Source organism: Caretta caretta, chromosome 7, assembly GCF_965140235.1.
Source record: "Caretta caretta isolate rCarCar2 chromosome 7, rCarCar1.hap1, whole genome shotgun sequence".
NCBI lineage: Eukaryota > Metazoa > Chordata > Testudines > Cheloniidae > Caretta > Caretta caretta.
Genome location: NC_134212.1, coordinates 110149445 through 110171220, shown reverse-complemented (window position 1 = coordinate 110171220; position 21776 = coordinate 110149445). Strand labels below are relative to the sequence as shown.

At 40.7% G+C, this 21776-nt stretch overlaps 1 protein-coding gene across 2 annotated transcripts in view; it reads right to left on the bottom strand.

The window, feature by feature from the left end:
- Nucleotides 1-21776, bottom strand: part of CACUL1 (CDK2 associated cullin domain 1) — an 83547-nt gene that overhangs the window by 16695 nt on the left and 45076 nt on the right. The window contains exons 5-6 of one of the 2 annotated variants that reach the window (XM_048858024.2): nt 13572-13674; nt 1026-1115 (exon numbers count right to left, since the gene is read on the bottom strand). In XM_048858024.2, the coding sequence (XP_048713981.1) occupies nt 1026-1115; nt 13572-13674 (193 nt within the window). The remainder of the gene's footprint in view (nt 1-1025; nt 1116-13571; nt 13675-21776) is intronic. The other variant, XM_048858025.2, reaches the window with a different exon arrangement.

Genomic DNA, 21776 nt, shown 5'->3' with positions numbered 1-21776 from the left:
TTTATTATATGCCTATTAAGTCTTATAACAACTGCAGAGCTCACCACATGGCAAACTACACATACCAGTGACTAATGGTTATTTTAAATTACCTGCTGCTGTACTGTTAAACTCCTTGGGAATACTGTCCCTTGACCAGGGCTCCCTTCAGTTTCCAAATTATACTTTACAGTACCTTCTCAATATCATATTAAATTTCTAATGCCATGAAAAATCTCAGAGTACGTCTACACTCCCATAAAAAACCTCTGGCACCGAGTCTCAGAGCCTGGGTAGCTGACTTACGACTCACAGAGCCCGGGCTGCAGGGCTAAAAATTGCAGTTTAGACACTTGGGCTGGAGCCCAGGCCCTGAGACCCTCTCCACTCATGGAAACATCTACACTGCAATTTGATAGCCCTGCCGCCACAGCCCCAAGACAGCTGACCCAGGCCATCTGCAACAGTGCCAAAGGTCTTTTATCGCAGTGTAGACATACCCTCACACACCACACTTTTCTAGGCTTGTTGAGATAACTAATGTTGGACTTGAAGCCCACATTATATACATTTTACCCAAGGGCAAAATAAAACTTTACAATGAAATAAATGAATTATTTATTTGTTTTAGCAAAATTACTTCTGTAATCACCACAGCATCATAGATGGAAAGGCCATATCATTCCCACTGTTTTATCTATCTTGTTTTTGAATATTTGTCATGATTGTCCCATTGAGCAGCCTCATCCCCTTACAGTAATACAAAGAAGCACAGTGCTCTTGCTTCAGTTTCCCCTCTCTTATTTTAAACTATTTAAGTGAAGGTGGGAGCCCAATGCAAGAATTAGTCCTCCTGCAGTTCACAATATAGATCTACTGCATTCATAACAAAGGCTTTGCTGGGACATTACACAACACAGCTGAACACTGGCTGACAGATAAGATCATGAAACTACCTTTTTAAAGATACATAATATTCCAGTTTGTGGAATGTTTTGGCACTATAGAATGATGGGAGATTCCAAAAGGAAGCAATGAATATTTACCTGGTCTAAGTGTATACAGGCCTTTCACAATATTTGCCATGGTTGAAGGGGTTATTTGAAACGGTGTTGACTGAGCTTCTAAAAGTAAAGCTGAAATGAAAAGAGAAGCCTGATTAGCCATTTTCTTGATCAAATACTTTAGGTTCTCTGCATATATTTTTGGCAGTTAAAAGAAAGAAAGTTATTTTTTCCTGCTCTGTCTGTCACCTGATGTTCATAATGAGGAAACCAAGTGAGAGACAAATGAGTGAGAACTGTATTCTTACAGATGTAAGTACTGTATAACCTTTTAATTAAAGTGCAATATACAATATAAAGTTATGTGTGGCAAAAATGTGAAATAATACTTTATCTTTCTCCTGTTACAGCTAAGCATATAGGACTTGTAAGGGAAAACAGGCAAGTAACTGTGTTTCAATGACTCCGCAACAGAACTGAAGTAAATGCAACTTATTTTTAGCGGTAACATTCACAGTGCTATGGTAAGCATAAGAATTTCCACTAATAACTGTTTTAAGACATTTACCATCCTGGCAACAATATCTGCTCTGGATTTGAAGTCCAAACATGAACACTCACCCTGAAACAAAAAGTTTTTTTTAAAAATCAGCTAAGCAAGAGTACTTACTTTCTTTTTTTTTAAATAGGAGAGAATATTTATCTTTCATTCTTGATGCACTTATTGGCTTAATATGTAATTATTAATCAATAACTGCATTTTTTCTTTGGATAGTTGATTTGGTACTGTTATTATTAAGCATATTATGCGGCATCAGTTTTTAACATGAGGTGGATTTGATTAATGTTGTACCTGTATAAACTACAACATGACTGGGAATTTAACTGGGAATTGGTCCTGCTTCGAGCAGGGGGTTGGACTAGATGACCTTCTGGGGTCCCTTCCAACCCTGATAGTCTATGATTCTATGAACTACTTGAAATTCATTTTGTTAAAGAGCTACACCTGCCCCAAGCCCTTCCTGCCATGTTTGTATGTTTCCAGAAGCCACTGGTCAGCATGTGTTACACACTCCTCTCTCTGCCCGATCCCCAGCGCACGGTCCTGTCCCTTTAGCTCACACTTTGGAAACATATGTTTTTAGCTGTAGAGCGTCCCCAGTTCAATACCCAATATTGGTCAAGATGGCAGTCACCATACTTATAACCACTGCTTTTTTTTTTTTTTTCCTTAAAGTTCTTCCTTCTTCTGTGGTATAAAAGACCTGTATAAAACAGTGGAAACTGACAAGAGAAATCTCTTTCTTTAATCTTTCAATTACAGTAATCCAAAGTGCTATTTGTAACTATTATAGGTAAATTTGTCTCTGACAGAAGTGTGATTTTAAAAAGAACAGTGTCCCTTTAAATCTGGAAGTTTTGAAAGGACAGTGACTTGCATTCAATGAGACATTTGAAACCTTTCCTCAACAGATTTTCCCTGCAGCAGTACCTAGGCTAGTCAGGAAAGCTGCCTAAAGTGATGTCACCTAGGGAACAAGACTTTATTACAATGTGTAGCAATATCTAAATATGATCTAGAAGAGATTAAGCTATAGATATATCATGCATCTAAAACACAAGCCTAGCCATCAGACGTTTAGGTGCAATTGTAAAATGATTCTATCTAAAATGGAACCAACATATGTGTACTGGATTTAGTTTTAAATGGCTTTTTCAGTTCCTCCTTAAACCTTTTGAGAAGACTATTTAAAAAGAATAATCACATCAAAGGTAAACATTTAAACATTAAAATGAACATAAACTCAACAAAAGCCAGAACATTCACAGCTAAGAGCAGCTGAATACATGGCATCTGACAGTATCTTCAAACCATTTGGACATAATTCACTGACTTCATTAAAGGAAACCCAATAGCCAATCTTGCTTTGTAGTAGTGTTTGATCTTATATCCCACGTAGGCTGCAACAGCCAGAGATATTTAAACATACTTGAGCAGGACTAACACTCATCACAGGCAATTTTACACAATGGGGGAGGACAGACAGAATATTATTACAGAGAAAAATGGTATCGCCAAATGTTATGTTCCTATCAATCAGAGAGAAGTCAGGAAAGCAAGCTCCCTAAACAGGTGCATAAAACATTCTTCAAGCTGCAAATTACTTAGATGCCTCTGATCACATAAAATAAAATCAGAGTCGAATATAGGGTGACCAGACGTCCCGATTTTATAGGGACAGTCCTGATTTTTGGGTCTTTTTCTTATATATGCTCCTATTACCCACCCCACCCCGCACGCCCCACCCCGTCCTGATTTTTCACACTTGCTGTCTGGTCACCCTAGTCAGATACTAAATCTCTGGTTTATAAATTTGTTTCAGAGTTCATCCCATCATACCTTTTATATATTTGCTTTCACATTATGGAAAACAAAAAGTGCCCAGAGACACAAAACATCTTTTTCTTAAGGCACATCTGATCCGAGCAAAACGCTGTATGGGTGGGTCTCTAACAGATGTAGAGCCAACAATGTTGGCTATTACAGCTCTCTGACCATGGTACAGAAGGCATGTTGGGGGGGAACGAGAGAGGAAGCATGGCTGGATCACATTACACTCCACCAGGTGCAAGTCAGAACAGCCCCCCAAGCTGCTTTCATCTGTGATAGGGCTGGGGCAGAGAATAAGGGAGATATAATTGGTTGCTTGTTCTCAGCTTTTTTCCCCTCCCTCTCCTGGGCTACCCTGCATGGCTGTAGGAGGAGGAGAAAGGGGAGCCATCCATCAACAGGCATTCCTTCCCTTAGATACGGCAGAGTCAAACTGCTGTGTTCTCCCTGGGGCTCTCACAATTTGGTAAGTGAGCATGCACCTCATTCCTCAACCCCTACAATGCAGCAAGAAGCCAGCAGAGAAGCTAACAAAGGGATAGTAACTGCTCAAAGTGCTCCCAGCTCTCATTAGAGCTAATCCTGGGGCTGCTGAGGAAACAATGGGAGGCAGCTAGAGAAGTGCTATCCCCTACAGGCCCCCTGCAATGATAGGGCTGATTCAAACACTGTTTAAAAATCATGGGGTACAGCTTATAGAACACACAAAATACAATTTTTTTCCTCAGTGACACAGTTGCCTAAGGGCACAGCTTAGACACTTGAGGTGCACAAATGGACACTGGACCACAGGTGGGACCCCACTGTCATAGGAGATGACAGCTCATGAATCAACCTGCAAACTTACACTAGTGGTGCTTAACTTGCACTGAAGTCAATGGAATTAGTCCTGAAACTTAGGACTGTTTGCATGACTAACCCATAGCTTGGAGATGTTTAGACTTAAACATGATTTTAGTTGCTGACTACAGTATTTCCATACTAGTTTAGATATTTTCCCATAAAAACATTTCTTTTTCAAATTGAGGTATAATTCTGTTCCACAATATGTAGTATTTGAAGATTTAACCAGATGCATCCACAATACGTGGCAAGAAAAGTGAACAGTAATCTCTGTGCTGGTTTATTGATTACTGCACCCGCCTTTTTATAAAGGAATTTCATTAGCAAGTTCACCTGGAGATCAATCCTCTCATTAACAGAAGTGAATTTGTGCTTTCCTCCCCAAACCTTATTACATCTTGACTCGCCAAATATTTTTTACCACTTGTTTTTGGTAGGCAGATTGCACCAGCCTTTAAAGCTACAAAATAGCTCACTAAGAAAGCTTTTCTGGATTATTAACTCAAACTGTACTGATTTTGAGACAGCACAGCTGCTGGGCCCAAGTCATCTAAATGAAGAATAAAAACAGTTCCTTTCTTACAAGAGATTAATTTCCGCATTGAGGTAGGAGTGAAAAGGAAAGTGGGAGCAGTACCAACACTATCTTAAAGGTAAAGCAAGCTTGGGGGTAGTGCCCTGTGCAGATACAAAAATGTGGATCCGCATCCGATCCGCATCAGCAAGAATCAACTTGCGTCCAACCTGCGACCTGCACTTCATCTTTTATTTCTATCTGCATCCGCACCGCCTCCGCAGCAGCACGCTGACAGTGCCTCTCAGAGGACCATCTGTGCGCGTGTGTGTGTACTGTAGGATCTCAAAGGCAGGGAAGCAGCAGTCTGCAGCTCAAAGCCTATGAGGCTGCCTCCCCACCTTTGAGATCCTATATCCATCACCCCCCATACAGAGAAAGGGGAAATAATAGATCAAGAAGCCACTGTCTGCAGCTCATAGTCTATGAGGATCTGGAAGGCAGGAAAGCAGCCTCATAGGTTATGAGCTGTAGACAACTGCTTCTTGACCCATCACCTCCCCTTTCTCTGTATGCCAGGGGCGGGGGGGGTGGTGGTGGTGGTGGGAAGAGTGGGATCTGGAAGACAGGGAAGCAGCCTATATTCTCTCTCCCCGCAAATATACACAGAAGGGGGGGTGATAGATCAAGAGAGGCAGCAAAATCCCCCATGCGCCTATCACCATGGTTTAAGCAGCCAAGCTATCTAGGAAACCTCTCCCGACTTCATTTTTGCCGTATCACGGAAGTTTAGAGGGAGGCAGCTGCTTCTGTAAAGTAAGTAGATGGGGGGAGGAGGGGGAAAGTGATGGAATATAGGCTGACAGCTGCTTCCCCGCCTTTGAGATCCTATATTTATAGCCTTGCGCAGATACAAAATTTATATCCACGTCTGATCCACAAAAATGGTTCGTGGACATCCGCATCTGCATCTATGGATGCGGATATCCCCGAATATAAAGTGGATATCCATGGATTTGCAGGGCTTTACATGGGGGCACCCATGAGACTGTTGTGCATTCCCCATCCCTCTTGGCAGCCTGGAAACCAAAAACGTAGATATTCTTTTCAGGCCCTTTTTCTAGTTTGCTCTGCCAGCGCAGATGCAGGTAGCTTTCCCATAGCTGACCCCTTGAGAGGGAAGAGTCAAACTGGAGAAAAAAAAGAGGTCATCACTGGAAGATAGCAAGATCCTTCCATCTGATTAATTTTGAGTTCTGCCTGCCTGTTCCAAAAGGTGAGGTGGGGGAAGATACCAGCTTCTCTGCCATAGCAGCCCATTCAGGCATTGATCTTGACATTAAGTACTGTCCAGTTTTCTCCGAGTATTTTGCATAGTCCCTCTTCCCATATATAAAAGCTGCGCATGGGACATATCACTGTAAGACAGTGAGTCACTCTACTGCCTTCTTTCTTAGTTAACTAAGAACAAATCAGTACATTTTGTTCCACCGACATTAATGAGCTCGCTGATGACAGTATAGAGTTACACATCTGTTAGTAATTCGCTGGAGTGCAAATCAAGTAACACACCCTTTCCTGCCTGTCCATTAACTGAGGTATCAAAAAGTGAAAAACCCCTTTCCCTGCAACATGTACCAGCCTCCAACTGCCTTAGTTTTTTCTGTATTTTCATATGGCGTTTATGCTTTTTAATTCCATATCAGAAGCAAGAAGGGATGATCTGAGTGGATTTCTTTTGCAAAGAGCCATCACTGAACTTATTCAGCTTCTAGGTCAATTTTTCTGCTTCCTCTTTGAAATTTTTACAGTTGAAGCACTTTCCCCCTATGTTCGTCATAGGAGACCTTTTAAAACAAACTCTTTTCTCATATGCGATTATGAAAGAACTCCTGCCCTTTTTAAACATGAAAAGGTGAACAGCTTTAAATCCACCCCTTTCTGAGTCTGGGGGAACATGACTGGGAAAAAGAAATAACACTGTCCGACGTAAAAGACAATTCTGACTAAAATATATCATAGGATCAATTAAATGTTTCACAAGTAAGAATTCTTGGAGATGGGGAGGGGTTCCAGTGTCAGGGCAAAAGAACCACAGACCCCTGAGAGCGAAATGTCAGACTCTCAGACTTCAAAATGTAAATCACACAAATCCATGCCACAGTTATTTTTGTGACAACCAATGACAGAAATATTGGCTTTGGCTTTTGATCAAGATCAAGATGTGTCTTTTCAGGTAAATATTTACTTTCAATGCACTCAAGTAAATTAAATCTTGAACCTGAGTACTACATAAAACAAATGCCTGCTTGCTATTATAGTGAGTCAGCCTGTAGATAACAAATCTGTCAAATAAATGAGTAGCTTTTGATTAGCTAATCGTATGACTGTCTAGGTATATGTTATGACTTGGGAAAGCACAGACTAAAAAAGTGTAGGGCTAGATAAAAATCAGTGTTGAACTATATTGTAAACAATTAGTATAATTTTGTGCACGTATTTTCATGCCTAGACTCTGGTTCTCTGTTTCTGGGGTCCATCTTTATTCAGATCTTGCACTTCTGGTTTGAAATCTGACTAAAGAGTTTTATATCAGTAAAAGAGTGATTGCAGCCAATGTTTCTCTTTCCTTATAGTACTTCCTCAGCATGAGTGGTACACTCTATCACACACCTATATTAACAGCCAGCTGGATGTTTCCCTTTCTCATCCATTTATATAAGAGGACAGGTGAGTGAAGGGAAAACATGAAGATTCAGCCTCCGTCCAATCCCCCCTGACCCCCGCACCCGTGGAAAAGGGAAGTAGCAACTGGGAAGCTATGTGGAAGAAATTAATTTCTTTCCTCTGGTGGAGCAGATCTCCTCCTCTAGTTACAGCTAAATGATTCCTCAAGACAAGAGTGCTTTATCTTTGGATCAAAATGATGTGTTTGAAGGGAAATCTTTTTGTCTTTGGAAATCACCAGACTGCACCAAATGGCAGGCATTATCACATGTTTTACAAGGGTAGGTTTCTCCCAAATACAATTAACTCTCTGAAAATTCTTCAGCTCAGATACAGACACGAAGGGAAGGGGAGAATATGCACATGAAAACAGGAATGGTGAAAGTCAGCAAGACAGTGTACGATGCCAACACTTACAGAGGCTCTTGGTGGTGCCCCAAGAATAGAATCTAACACACCCCAGCCAAACAAGTTAGTGAGCAGCACTGCTCCAGACTGAGAATAATCAGAATTATTTTGCCTTAGATACTCTTCCAAATCCAGTTTGTTCCTTATTAGCTTGTTCTTTAGTAGACCAACTGAAATTAGTACAGCTGAGCTTTCTACTTTAGGGTTGCAGTGAGCTCCTCCTGGAGGTGCCAAGGAGTTGTTCACATCAAAGATGAGAACCCTCAATTGTCACTTAAAAAACTTTTTTTGCCACTGAAGGTGGCAGCTGGATATGTTTGCAGATATAAGAAGTTGCAAATGGATCATAGATTTTCAGGTACCTATTATGCCATCAGTCAACAGTGATGTCACCCAACAAAGTAATAACTTTTAAAGATTCTTCTGGACACAAGGCATAGCTGTAAGCCATGACTGTCTGGAGAGGTTTCCAACTAAACCTGTAGAAAAGCCTGGCTTCCTGAACTACAATCCACTTTAAAATGTCAGTGACCAAACTGGGAGGGATAATAGGTGTTCTATTATCAGAAAACATTTTATTCCTATCATTTCAAATGGGACATATCACTCACACAGCGCATGAAGGAACAAGACTATCTTCTATCTCAATTTATTGTAAAGTGAAGGACTGGAGATTTGTTTATTAGTGCGTTTGAAAAGAATGACAACAGTAAGCCTTTCAAATGACCTGTATTTGGGTTTACAGTATAAAGAAAGTGATTGTGGTTTAGATTAGTGACTATTACTCATTTCTGGATTTTGTTACTTATAATAATCTCATGCATAAATGCCATCAACAACAAACAAGATTTTTTCATGAAATAAAAAGAGAACAAATTATCTGCATCACTCAATATTACCAAAGCTTTGTGTAAATAAGATGTTTCATCTCTCCTTGTTATACCCAGGTAAGTAGTTTTGCATTTAGTAAATGCTCCATTAATCATTTAATATAGCGGCCTTATCAAATGAAGCCAGCTTTAGCTCGCATAAGAAAAATAATATGGTTCTATTCACTCAGTTTATGTGGCTCTACTTTAAAGAGCTCTGACATGACAATTATTTCTGTTTGTGTAATTTCATATACTTATTTCTATACATAGGTACACAGCTGTGCGTGCGCATCTATATAGTATTTTTTTTAATTATGATACTATGTCCAGAAATAGCACACTAAGGGCCAAAGTCTGCAACCAGTTACACCCATGTATTTTTGCGAAGACAATCAGATTGAACGGGTATGAGCACAGGCAAAACATGGCCAGAAATCTGCATAAAGCTCATTTATTTTATGCTTTTTCTGCAAAGCAAGGATGAGTGTAGGCCCCATCCTGCACTGATCACAAAAGACTGTGTCCCATATGCAGGTGTTTCCTTTTTCCTTCAGTGACTCTTAATTCAGACCCACCACAAACAACAACTCAGGGTATGCCTATGCTACATAAAAAGCATGTTCTTAACTCTGATCAAAATAGCAGCGAAGACACATCAATTCAGCTTTTAAGACTAGTTAGCAGCTCAAGTTCAACCCCTGGCTCAACTACAGGCTTTAACTCAGAACCCATTGCATCCCCAACTGCCTAGGTGTGTTAGAGGATTCCAAGTAAGATCAGAGTTCTAATTATTCTCTTCTCACCTCCAACTATATGGGTTCAGAAGCAGGCCCTATTTTAGGCTATGTCTACACTGTGGAACTGTACTGCTATTGCGCTGTAAGGTCTCCTGTATAGCCCCTCTTTGCCGGCAGGAGAGAGCTCTCCTGCAGGAATAATTAAACCAACCCCTACAAGCGGTGTTAGCTACGTCGGCATAGCGCTGTCCACACCAGCGCTTTTGTCTGTGAAACTTATATCCGTCAGGGGCATGGGCAGCGGGTATCATAGTCTGGGAGAGGCTGTGCCTCCCCAAACAGCCTGGTGTGACCCTGCCCACGCTCCACCCCTTCCTGCAGTTCCTTCCCAGTTCCTGCTCTTCCATAGCCCAGGCTGGTTAGGGCTGGGGTGGCTGGTGTGCCGCCCAGAGCTCAGGAATGAGGGGGCTGCAGCCATGCCACCCGGAGCTCTGGGGCTGGGGGTGCTCCGAGGCTGGGTTTGAGGGCCCGCCTGGAGCTGCGGGTGCTTGGGGCTGTTGCGGTGGGGCCACGGGGGTGCTCTGGGTTCCTGTGGGGGAGGGGAGGCAGAAGGGAAGGATGATGGGTGGGGCCTCAGTCAGAAGGGGATGGGCTGGGAGTTAGCCTCCCCCAACAGCCGGTTCACCAGCTGCCCACTGTCAGGGGTATGTTTTTTCATACCCCTGACCAACGACCGTGCTAGTGTAGACAAAGCCTCAGTCAATGGGACTTTTGCCTTTACAGCATATTAAAGGCGGAAAGCTCCACGCCATTTATCCCTTTTTTTTTTTTTTTAAACAGTGCCTTTGTGCAGGAGCACTTTACAAATCAATTAAACTTAAACTACACTCATTTCCCCTCTTGAATGGGATTTGAAATAGAAATTTCAACTTTTAGCCTTCAATAGGATGACAAGATACCATCAACAAAAATGCATTAAAAAGATGAACAAATTTTAAAAGTAAAAATAAAAGTTATTCCTTTGTGTTGAGCCTAGAATATATAATCTCCAAGCATTTTTCATATTGATAGATTGACCGTGTGCGTGTGTGTTTGGGGAGGTGGGGGAGGGACGAGAGAAGCGTTAAAAAAATGACAGCTTCAACGTCTTATCAAAACTTTTTCAAATATATATTAGAAAATTCAATCTTCCAAGAGGGCCTCAAATTAAAGTTACCTTATTTCCCTAAGTAGATGCCTATTTTGAACATTTATTCTCATGAATTGTCTTGCTGAACTGTAGTAGCAGGTAATCTGACATCCAAATTATTTTTTTAAATTAAAAAATGCAATTTATGTAAAGATATTGAGTCAAACCGTAGGTAGTCACTGAGGTACGATATAATATTGTTTTTGTTACACAGTCTTTAAAATATAAAGGGGTAATTCATTTATTCTGGCATTACATTTTAGAATGACTGGAAAATATTTGCGAAGGTTACTGCAAGATGTTTCTCAATTTCCCTACTGTATGCATGTACTCAGTTACTTCCAGGGATACTGTAGGAAGTTTAAAATTTTGTCAAGATACCACTTTTTAATCTTTGATTTAAAAAAAAAAAAAACCACTACTACAGTCAGGATATAAGAAAGTCAGATCACAGAAAGAAGTTTGTCAAAGGTTTAAAAATATAACACAAGATGTTAAATGGCCTAGTTCTAATAAGCTGAATGGTGAGACTAAACAAATGCAGTCCATTAACAGTGCACCTCACACTAGGGTTACCAATTTTGGCTGGATGTATTCCTGGAGATTTCATCACATGACAATCTTTAATTAAAGATTAACCTTTAATTCATAGATACAAAGGTCAGAAGGGACCATTATGATCATCTAGTCTGACCTCCTGTACAATGCAGGCCACAGAATTTCACCCACCCACTCCTGCGAAAAACCTCTCACCTATGTCTGAGCTATTGAAATCCTCAAATTGTGGTTTAAAGACTTCAAGGAGCACAGAATCCTCCAGCAAGTGACTCGTGCCCCATGCTACAGAGGAAGGCGAAAAACCTCCAGGGCCTCTTCCAATCTGCCCTGGAGAAAAATTCCTTCCCGACCCCAAATATGGCGATCAGCTAAACCCTGAGCATATGGGCAAGATTCACCAGCCAGATACTACAGAAAATTCTTTCCTGGGTAACTCAGATCCCACCCCATCTAATATCCCATCACAGGCCATTAGGCCTATTTACCATGAATATTTAATTACCAAAATCATGTTATCCCATCATACCATCTCCTCCATAAATTTATCAAGTTTAATCTTAAAGCCAGATAGATCTTTTGCCCCCACTGCTTCCCTTAATTCCTGGAGACTCCAGGACAATCCTTCAGGGTTGGCAACCCTACTTCACACAAAGCCATACAGTAGGTTTCTCTACTTCCTGCAGTTTTTTATTTTTTTTTTATCTTTTTCCAATATTTTCTTTTAATTTGATTTCTGCAACTCATCACAAAGCAGTAGAGAAGAAAGACAGAGAGACCCTCTGGTAATCAAAGGAAAAAGTCACGTGTGTTACCTGGTAAATTCTTTTTTCTGTTATTTGTATATTGCTTTTGATATTGCAATTATAATTCACAGAAAAATTATATGGCAAGAGAGATCAGAAATTTATTTTCTAAAAAATTTAACTAGTGTGCTACAGAGCTTATTGCCTTACAGAGGTCATACTAAATTAAATCACACTAGTAGCTGAAAGCCCATGCTGTCGTATGGGTGTAATTTGTAAAGTAATGCGTGATAAGAGAGCCAAAAGAGGCTGAGAACTTAAAAACTGGATTGTAACAGACCATGAATCCCAGTGATCATTGAACCCGGTGATATTCTGAACAAAAAGAACGGTCAACCATGCTTGTAAATCTTTCTATGCTACATATTGACTCAGACATTTTATGCTTCAGAGTGATGTTTGGTTATATTGGATGTGCTGGTTGTGATATGCCCGGAGAGTTGTGTGGATTTGTGCATGTGGCAAATGAGTGGTCTGTATTAACATAAGGGACTGTGTGTGTTTGAGGTTATTTGGTATGCTGATTGTGTTGTGTGGGTGGATGTCTTGATTTGTATCTGGTGGGAAGAGGGGCTGTGCTTGGAGATTTATGTGGGTACACTAAGGCTACACTAGCCACTACTTTGTCCATCCCCCAACTTTTTCTTAATTGGTGGGGTGGGAAGGGAGATGTGGTTCTCCTCTTGCTGTACACCCTCTTTAACACCTGGGCACTTGATTCCTCCAACCACACCACACCAGTCACATTTTACTTAGCATTTTGATATTGAAACTAGAAAAGAGCATAGGCAGCTGGACAATAAAATATTATGTCCTCATAATCGTAAGATGGACATCTTTAGCATGAAGTACTTCGACAACAGTGACATCTACACAAAATGATGTTTGTGAAAGCGTAATTGTTGTTTTGGCACTAATATGCCTCATTCTTCCTCCTAGAACAGTGGTTCCCCGCTTGTGCAGGGAAAGCTCCTGGCAGGTTGGGCCAGTTTGTTTACCACAGATTCAGCCGATCGCGGCTCCCAGTGGCCGCGGTTCGCTGCTCCAGGCCAATGGGAGCTGCTGGAAGCGGCGCGGGCCGAGGGATGTACTGGCCGCCACTTCCAGCAGCTTCCATTGGCCTGGAGCAGCGAACCGCGGCCACTGGGAGCCGCGATCAGCCGAACCTGCGGACGCAGCAGGTAAACAAACCGGCCCGGCCCGCCAGGGGCTTTCCCTGAACAAGCGGCGGAACAAGTTTGGGAATCACTGTCCTAGAACATTACTAAATTTATACCTTTATAAATAACCAACCTTATTACACTGCATTTTTACTGGGAGACCCAAAAAAACCCCACAGTATGGCACCCATTCCCTTATCTTTAAATCTTATTTTAAGTACTGTTCTTGGAATCTGTATTTAAATCCTCTAGTTCTTTGCCATTTTATTCCTACCTATTCTGCTTTTTCTCCTAAAACCTACACTTGAAAATATTATAGTTTCCCAGAATTGTGACAGAATCTGATTGCCCCCCATTTTAAGAAAAGTCCAATAAATTTACTTACGCATTAGGCTGTAAATGTGCTTTTCTGCAACATGTTCCGTAAACAGCTTTATAAGGTCATCTTTTAAGTCTCTGTTAAGCTTGGTTTCTATGTAAAATTTATTCTGGAAAACAATACAGACAAAGGTTTTTATATTTGACTTTACAATGGCAGACTAAGCAAATATACTTTACCACCGAATGGAGTCCAAATTTAAAAACTGTAATAATGCTATTGTTTGAATTCTAAACAGATTACTTGCTAATCTGATTCATATTACACAAACGAGCCCTGATTCTACAAACATGCAACATGCTTAAAGTTAAGCACATGAGTAGCACCACTGAAGCCAATGAGACATCCTTAAGGTTAAGCACATGCGTGTTTGCAGAATTGGGGTTTGCATCTGCAAAATACATTTTATTTTAATGATAGTTTTGAACAGACTACAATACCCAAGTAGGAGTCGATATCATGTTTATAGCAATAATGTGTTTATCAAAGGCATCAAAATGTTTAAGATGTGATTTATTATCTGCAAAATTCTACTCACTTGCTTGTTTTTGAAGGACAGGAGTGAGGTGGGGGGGTGCATGTGTATAAAAAACATCTGAAGTGTTTTTCATCAGCTTCATGGCAAGGGAGTGTTAGCAGATTTTGTGCCAGCACGGGTAGTTTCATGAGGATTATACAAGTCTTCATGAAAGACTGCCAAATAGTTTATGAACAAAACTGACTGACTTTGAAATTATGATCTGGTTGGGAGGTCCTGCAGATTTAAGTTTTTGGCTTAGTCTTTTTCGTAAACTGTTTTTAATTCAACTACTCCAAGAGAAAACCACCACTACACAACCACTATTTACACTTAACCTTACAATATTTTTGCTTTGCTGCCACAGAGTCAGTTAGCAAGCAAAAAAAGGAGCACCAATCAACACACCCTATTCCCAGGAATAAATCTCACTGCAGATAACTAGGAGTTTAAACCAACCATCCCAGTAGAACCACGGAGGAAAGGAAATGTGAAATACTACAGCAGAATACACTTGCTATTCTCTAACCATAATCTGCAATACATTAAATAGACCAGAAACAGATTTCTTTTGACAGGTTTCAGAGTAACAGCGGTGTTAGTCTGTATTCGCAAAAAGAAAAGGAGTGCTTGTGGCACCTTAGAGACTAACCAATTTATTTGAGCATAAGCTTTCGTGAGCTACAGCTCACTTCATCGGATGCATACTGTGGAAACTGCAGAAGACATTATATACAGAGAGACCATGAAACAATACCTCCTCCCACCCCGCTCTCCTGCTGGTAATAGCTTATCTAAAGTGATCACTCTCCTTACAATGTGTATGATAATCAAGTTGGGCCATTTCCAGCACAAATCCAGGTTTTCTCACCCTCCGCCCCCCCTCCCCCAACTCACTCTCCTGCTGGTAATAGCTTATCCAAAGTGACCACTCTCCTTACAATGTGTATGAAAATCAAGGTGGGCCATTTCCAGCACAAATCCATATTTCAGAAACACCAATTTTGTTTAGGTTTCAGAGTAACAGCCATGTTAGTCTGTATCCGCAAAAAGAACAGGAATACTCGTGGCACCTTAGAGACTAACTTATGCTCAGATAAATGTGTTAGTCTCTAAGGTGCCACAAATACTCCTGTTCAATTTTGTTTAGTAATTTATGTTAACAGCAGTCCTAAATTTGAAATGAGTTTAGGAAAAAAAACCTGAAATGCTGAAGTGTTTGTTTTGATTTAATTTACCACAATTAAGTGTTTTAAAGCACCTTGGTTCCTTGCTCAAACGATGCTGGTAAAGTTTGCAAAAATACCTAAATCCAATTGATTTTGATAAAGGCAACAAACATTTAGAACCATAGAAGCCCACAGTTTAGCGTCCTTTCTCATGCCGTGTCAAATGCTGTGCTGAGCACGTGCAACATTTATAGCTGAATTCTGTTCAGTCAGTTTTCAGTCCAAGACATCTATGGTACGAGTCAATAGACCACAGGTTGAATTTCCAAAGGGGTCCACACCTCCATTTTAAATTTTTTAGAGGTTCACAACTGAAAAAAGTTTGAAAACCACTGATCTACATGTCTGATAATTCTGTTCATAACTATAGTTTCAACCAATTTGCCCGGTACTGAAGTTAGGCTTATTGGCCTGTAATTGCCAGGATCTCCTTTAAATTTAAAATTTAAAAATTGACAATACATTACCTACCATCCAGTCATCTGGTACACAAGCTGATTTACGTGATAGGTTACACACCACAGTTAGCAGTTCTGCAATTCATATTTGAGTTCCTTCAGAACTCCTGGGTGAACACTATCTGGTCCTAGCGATTTACTACTGTTTAATTTATCAATTTGTTCCAAAACCTCCTCTACTGACACTCTGCGACTGTTCCTCAAACTTGTTACCTAAAAATGGTTGGTGTGTGAATCTTCCTCACATCCTCTGCAGTGAAGACCTATGCAAATAATTAAATTAGCTTCTCCACAATGGACTTGTCTTCCTTGAATACTCCTTTAGCACTTCTATCATCCAATCACCCTAATGTCTTTTTGGTAGGCTTCCTGCTTCCGATGCATTGAAAAAAACGATGCGTTGTTAGTTTGTGTGTCCTTAGCTAATTGTTCTTCAAAATTCTTTCTTGGCTTGCCTTCTTATACTTTCACACTTGACTTTCCAGAGAGTATGCTCCTTTCTATTTGCCTCAGTAGGATTTGACTTCCAATTTTTAAAGGATGCCTTTTTGCCTCTAAATGCCTCTTTTACTGTGCTATTTAGCCATGGTGGCATTTTTTTTTATTTTTTTATTTTTTTGGTCTTCTTACTGCATGAAGATACTGCATTTGATTTGGACTATGAATTATGTTCTACAGTTTTCCTAAGGAAAACACTCAGAATTTCTCTATAGCTATTGGCATTTTCATTCTTTTTAATTAGGTTAGCAATGATAAGAGATCACACGTCTTTTATACTTCATTAAAAAAGGTGTTATGACTTTAATCTGATCCCATTATTTTTATAATTTTAGTAGGTGTCCCAATTAGTTTTGAAAAATGATGCAGTGTTCCAGTGATGTCTTTTACAGTACAAGGTGGTTTAGTACCATCTAGGTATTTATCAAATCACATTCATGGCTCAAATTGATAACTTCAGAGAGATGATTTGACACATCCTGTACAACATTCCTAAATACATTAATTAATAATGCAAACTGGTGGAATTAATATTAGTCATGGCATTACAGTACAGAAATTATGCATAAATCAGATTCATATGTACCCTTTGCTGAACTTTAAAAGAGATTGGTACATTCATGTTCTAACAAGTGTGCCCTTTGTCAGACCTTATTTCCTTGTTCCCTGAAATTTCCCAATAAATAGTTGCATGGAGCCAATGATGCAACATATAGTTTTTTCCGGTATAGGAGCCATCAGCTAGCTAGGCCACTGTAAACTCTAACTCTAGCTAGACCCAAAGTACTACATTAATGGTATTTGCAATGTCAGATTTACCTATCTTTTTCGCCAGCTGACTAGAGCCAGTTAAAGTGATTTATCTATACAGAGTCTCCCTTCCATGCCAACTCAGACAGCTGATGTCTGACAGCCAGAAACAAGCACAGCAGTAACTATTTTTGTCTGGGTGGGGTGAGACACTGAGCTGAGAAAACAACAGATCTGACTGGGACAGCGGGGGAAAGATAGTCAAAGCATTCTAATAAGTCTGTCTCGGCCATGATTAAACAAATTAGACAGACAACATGCTCTCTCGCTCTTTGGTGGTGAAATGGTGGAAAGTGGTGGAAATGCCATTACTTAAGTTTTATAACTGGAAAAGCAACACAGAATATGGGGAGGGGGGGGAGTAGGGAATACTGCTGAAACAACAAGGGGGAAAGATTAGATGGCTTTTGTATCTCTAATTTCTATAATGCTGTGACAGAAAACATTACTGTATGTATCCTATCATACAGGCAATATTACAGAATATAAATGATCTATTTGTTTACTTGGAAATGCTGTTTACATGCTATATCCACTTTCTGTTTCTCACAAATGTAGTTATGCTGTAAGTGATAAATATTTCAGTACAGAAAGGCCAAGGAGGAGGGTTTTCTCCCCCCTACCCCCTTTAGTGAAGAGACCAGTAGATTTTTTGTAAAAGATAACTGCAACTAAAATGTCAAATGTGAACCTGAGTTAGTGCTAATAAGGTGAACCGGGAAATGTGAAAGAAAAGCACTTTTACTACCATCCATGCAATATATTCTCCATCCAGCGAGCATCAATGTTTGTGGAGGTGCCAAAATAAGAATGCTAATATTTGAGAAGAATTGTAGTGGTGATGAAATTCAGCAGTCAAAACTAGAAGGGCCAACACTTTTGTTCAGACTGACTTCATGACATGAGATGTAACGGGGTTTCAACTGCTGGGACTCAGCCATGACATAATTTGGACAAATCCATGTAAGAAAGGAATAATCAAAGTCTAGACAAAAATAGGAGAATATTCCAAAATGATAAATTTAAGGGAGTAATAGGAAATGTTTTGTTTGTTTAACTTGAATTCCACAGTTTATGTCCCACAGCATGTTGTGTAGTAAACCCTTAGTAAGCATCCAGAAGTGAATCCTATTTTTATTTGGATTTATTAAAAAAAGATGCACCTAAGTTCTAGGTGCCCTGGATAATTATTTAAAGCTGGGATTTTCAAAGGAGCCAAAAGAGTTCAGATGTAGGCTGCTGCTGGCTAGATCTTTGTTTAGTTGCGCAAGAAGGCTGGGATTTCAGAGGACTCCAAGTCCACCGAATTTCAGTGGAAGTTAGGTGCTTAGCTTCTTTAAGATCCTTAGAAAAGCCCAGCCTAAAAGCACACCTAAACAAAGAGTAAACCAACAGCAACCTTAAAACCATAAATGACAGCTCTTCGCAAAAGGAAGAAATGAGAATTCCTTCTCCTGCAACAATCCCTTCTCCGGAAATCTACCACCACCACCTCATAAAGATGAGCCTTACAGGATATGCAGGAAAACACACTGAACTGATCAAGCATACATACTTCCTACGTTTTCAATGCTCCCATACATGTCATGGGACCTGATCCTGTACTACTGGAGTCAATAGGAGTTTTGCTATTGACTTCAGTGGGTACACACATTCAAACCACAGCAAAATACACTGTTAGGCCATACTGAGGAGACAAGCTGAGACAAGCCAAGGAGCTCAGGAACAAAAACACGTTCAAGATGTACCACACATTTCTCAGGAAAAAAGGTTGTTTGACTCCTTCGTGGGGGAAGCGGGGGTTAAATACGAATACTGTTATCCTTACAAAATACATTACTTGAATGCAACTTGACAATACAGAAAAGACCATTCATGGTAATAATTAAATTTTTCAAAAGGAAAAGGAGTACTTGCGGCACCTTAGAGACTAACCAATTTATTTGAGCATGAGCTTTCGTGAGCTACAGCTCACTTCATCGGATGTTTCCACAGTATGCATCCGATGAAGTGAGCTGTAGCTCACGAAAGCTCATGCTCAAATAAATTGGTTAGTCTCTAAGTGCCACAAGTACTCCTTTTCTTTTTGCGAATACAGACTAACACGGCTGTTACTCTGAAAAGCTAAATAGTAACTTAGGTTCATACTATACATATGAAGCTTTCTAAGCATTAGTTTATTCCTGTTTTAAGTTACAAGTACCTTCTTTTAAACACTGGCCACTGGGTGTGGCCCCAGTCCCACAATCTGATCCATCCAAGTGGGCCCTTCCATCCATGCAGAGTCCCATTGAAGTCACTTTTCAGAGTAACAGCCGTGTTAATCTATATTCGCAAAAAGAAAAGGAGTACTTGTGGCACCTTAGAGACTAACCAATTTATTTGAGCATAAGCTTTCGTGAGCTACAGCTCACTTCATCGGAAAAAATACCTCCTCCCACCCCACTCTCCTGCTGGTAATAGCTTATCAAAAGTGATCACTCTCCTTACAGGAGATCACTTTAGATAAGCTATTACCAGCAAGAGAGTGGGGTGGGAGGAGGTATTTTTTCATGCTTTGTGTGTATATAATAAGATCTTCTACACTTTCCACAGTATGCATCCGATGAAGTGAGCTGTAGCTCACAAAAGCTTATGCTCAAATATGGTTAGTCTCTAAGGTGCCACAAGTACTCCTTTTCTTTTTACTGAAGTCACTGAAGTCCTGCCCGGGTGCTAGAACATTCCCATACAGATCAGATTATAGAATCATGGCCCATGATGCAAATATTTGAAGAAAATCATAACTAGGAAAAAGCCAACTTCATCGGATGCATAGAATGGAACATATAGTAAGAAGATATATATTTATATATATATATATATATACACACACATACATACACACACACACACACACAGAGAACACGAAAAGGTGGAGTAAGAGGTTAATTAATTAAGATGAGCTATTAGCAGCAGGAGGAAAAAAGCTTTTGTAGTGATAATAAGCTGGCCCGACAGTCTCTATGCAAAAGAATAAATGGACACAAATCTGACATCAGGAATCATAACATTCAAAAACCGGTAGGAGAACACTTCAACCTCTCTGGCAACTCAGTAACAGATTTAAAGGTGGCAATTTTGCAACAGAAAAGCTTCAAAAACAGAATCCAAGGAGAAACTGCTGAGCTTGAATTAATATGCAAACTAGATACCATTAACTTGGGTTTGAATAGAGACGGGGAGTGGCTGGGTCATTACACATATTGACTATTTCCCCATGTTAAGTATCCCCACACCTTCTTGTCAACTGTCTAAATGGGTCATCTTGATTATTACTACAAAAGCTTTTTTTGTTTTTCCTCCTGCTGATAATAGCTTATCTTAATTAATTAGCCTCTTACTCCACCTTTTCATGTTCTCTGTATGTATATTATATCTATCTTCTTACTATATGTTCCATTCTATGCATCCGATAAAGTGGGCTGTAGCCCACAAAAGCTTATGCTCAAATAAATTTGTTAGTCTCTAAGGTGCCACAAGTACTCCTGTTCTTTTTGCGGATACAGACTAACACGGCTGCTACTCGGAAACCTGTCATAATTAGGAAGCGAAGCTATGTCATTTTATGCATGGGGTCCTACCAAATTCACAGCCATGAAAAAGCATCATGGACTGTGAAATCTGGTCTTTTGTGTGCTTTTATCCATACTATACAGATTTCACAAGGGAGACCAGCATTTCTCAAATTGGAGGTCCTGAGCCAAAAGGGAGTTGCAGGAGGGGGTCACAAGGTTATTTTAGGGGGATTGCAGTATTGCCACCCTTATGTCTCTGCTGCCTTCAGAGCTGGGCAGCCAGGGAGTGGTGGCTGTTGGCTGCGCACCCAGCTCTGAAGGCAGCGCCCTGCCAGCAGCAGCGCAGAAGTAAGGGTGGCAATACCATACCAGGCCACCCCTACTTCTGTGCTGCCGCTGGCAGCGGCTCTGTCTTCAGAGCCGGGATCCCAGCCTGCAGCCACCGCTCTCCAGCTGCCCAGCTCTGAAGGCAGAGCCGCTGCCACCAGCAGAAACGCAGAAGTAAGGACAGAAGTACCCACAACTCCCCCCAAGAAGAACCCTGTGACCCCTCCACAAACTCCTTTTTGGGCCAGGATCCCTACAATTACAATACCGTGAAATTTCAGATTTAAATAGCTGAAACCATTAAATTTATTATTTTAAAAATCCAATGACCGTGAAATGGACCAAAATGGATAGTGAATTTGGTAGGGCCCTATTTATGCAGTGATGGTTCTTTAATGTGTTTTTCCCTCTGGGTGCCCCACTGTAGGTGTGCTTGCGCCTCTGCACTGCTGACTGGAGAACTTCAGTGCAGCGTCCACTGGGCCCAGACATGCTGCGCCATGAGGCTAGCCAGTGCACACAGGCTAACCCTCCCCGGTTCTCTCTCTACCGCAGAGTCAAGACAAGAATTCTGAAGTAGAGGGAGGAGGGTGGATTGTGGAGCACCCATAGGGGGACACATCTCGAAGAATCCTGGTTACTGCACAAGGTAACTTCTTCGTCTTCTTCGAGTCGTGTCCCTATGGGTGCTCCACTGTAGGCGACTCCCAAGCAGTATTCCTTCTCGAGGGCTGGGACTGCGGAGTTGGGTCAGTTACAGATAACAGTCCTGTGGAGCCGAAGATGGCATAGGAGGCAGAGTCCCAGTGATCACC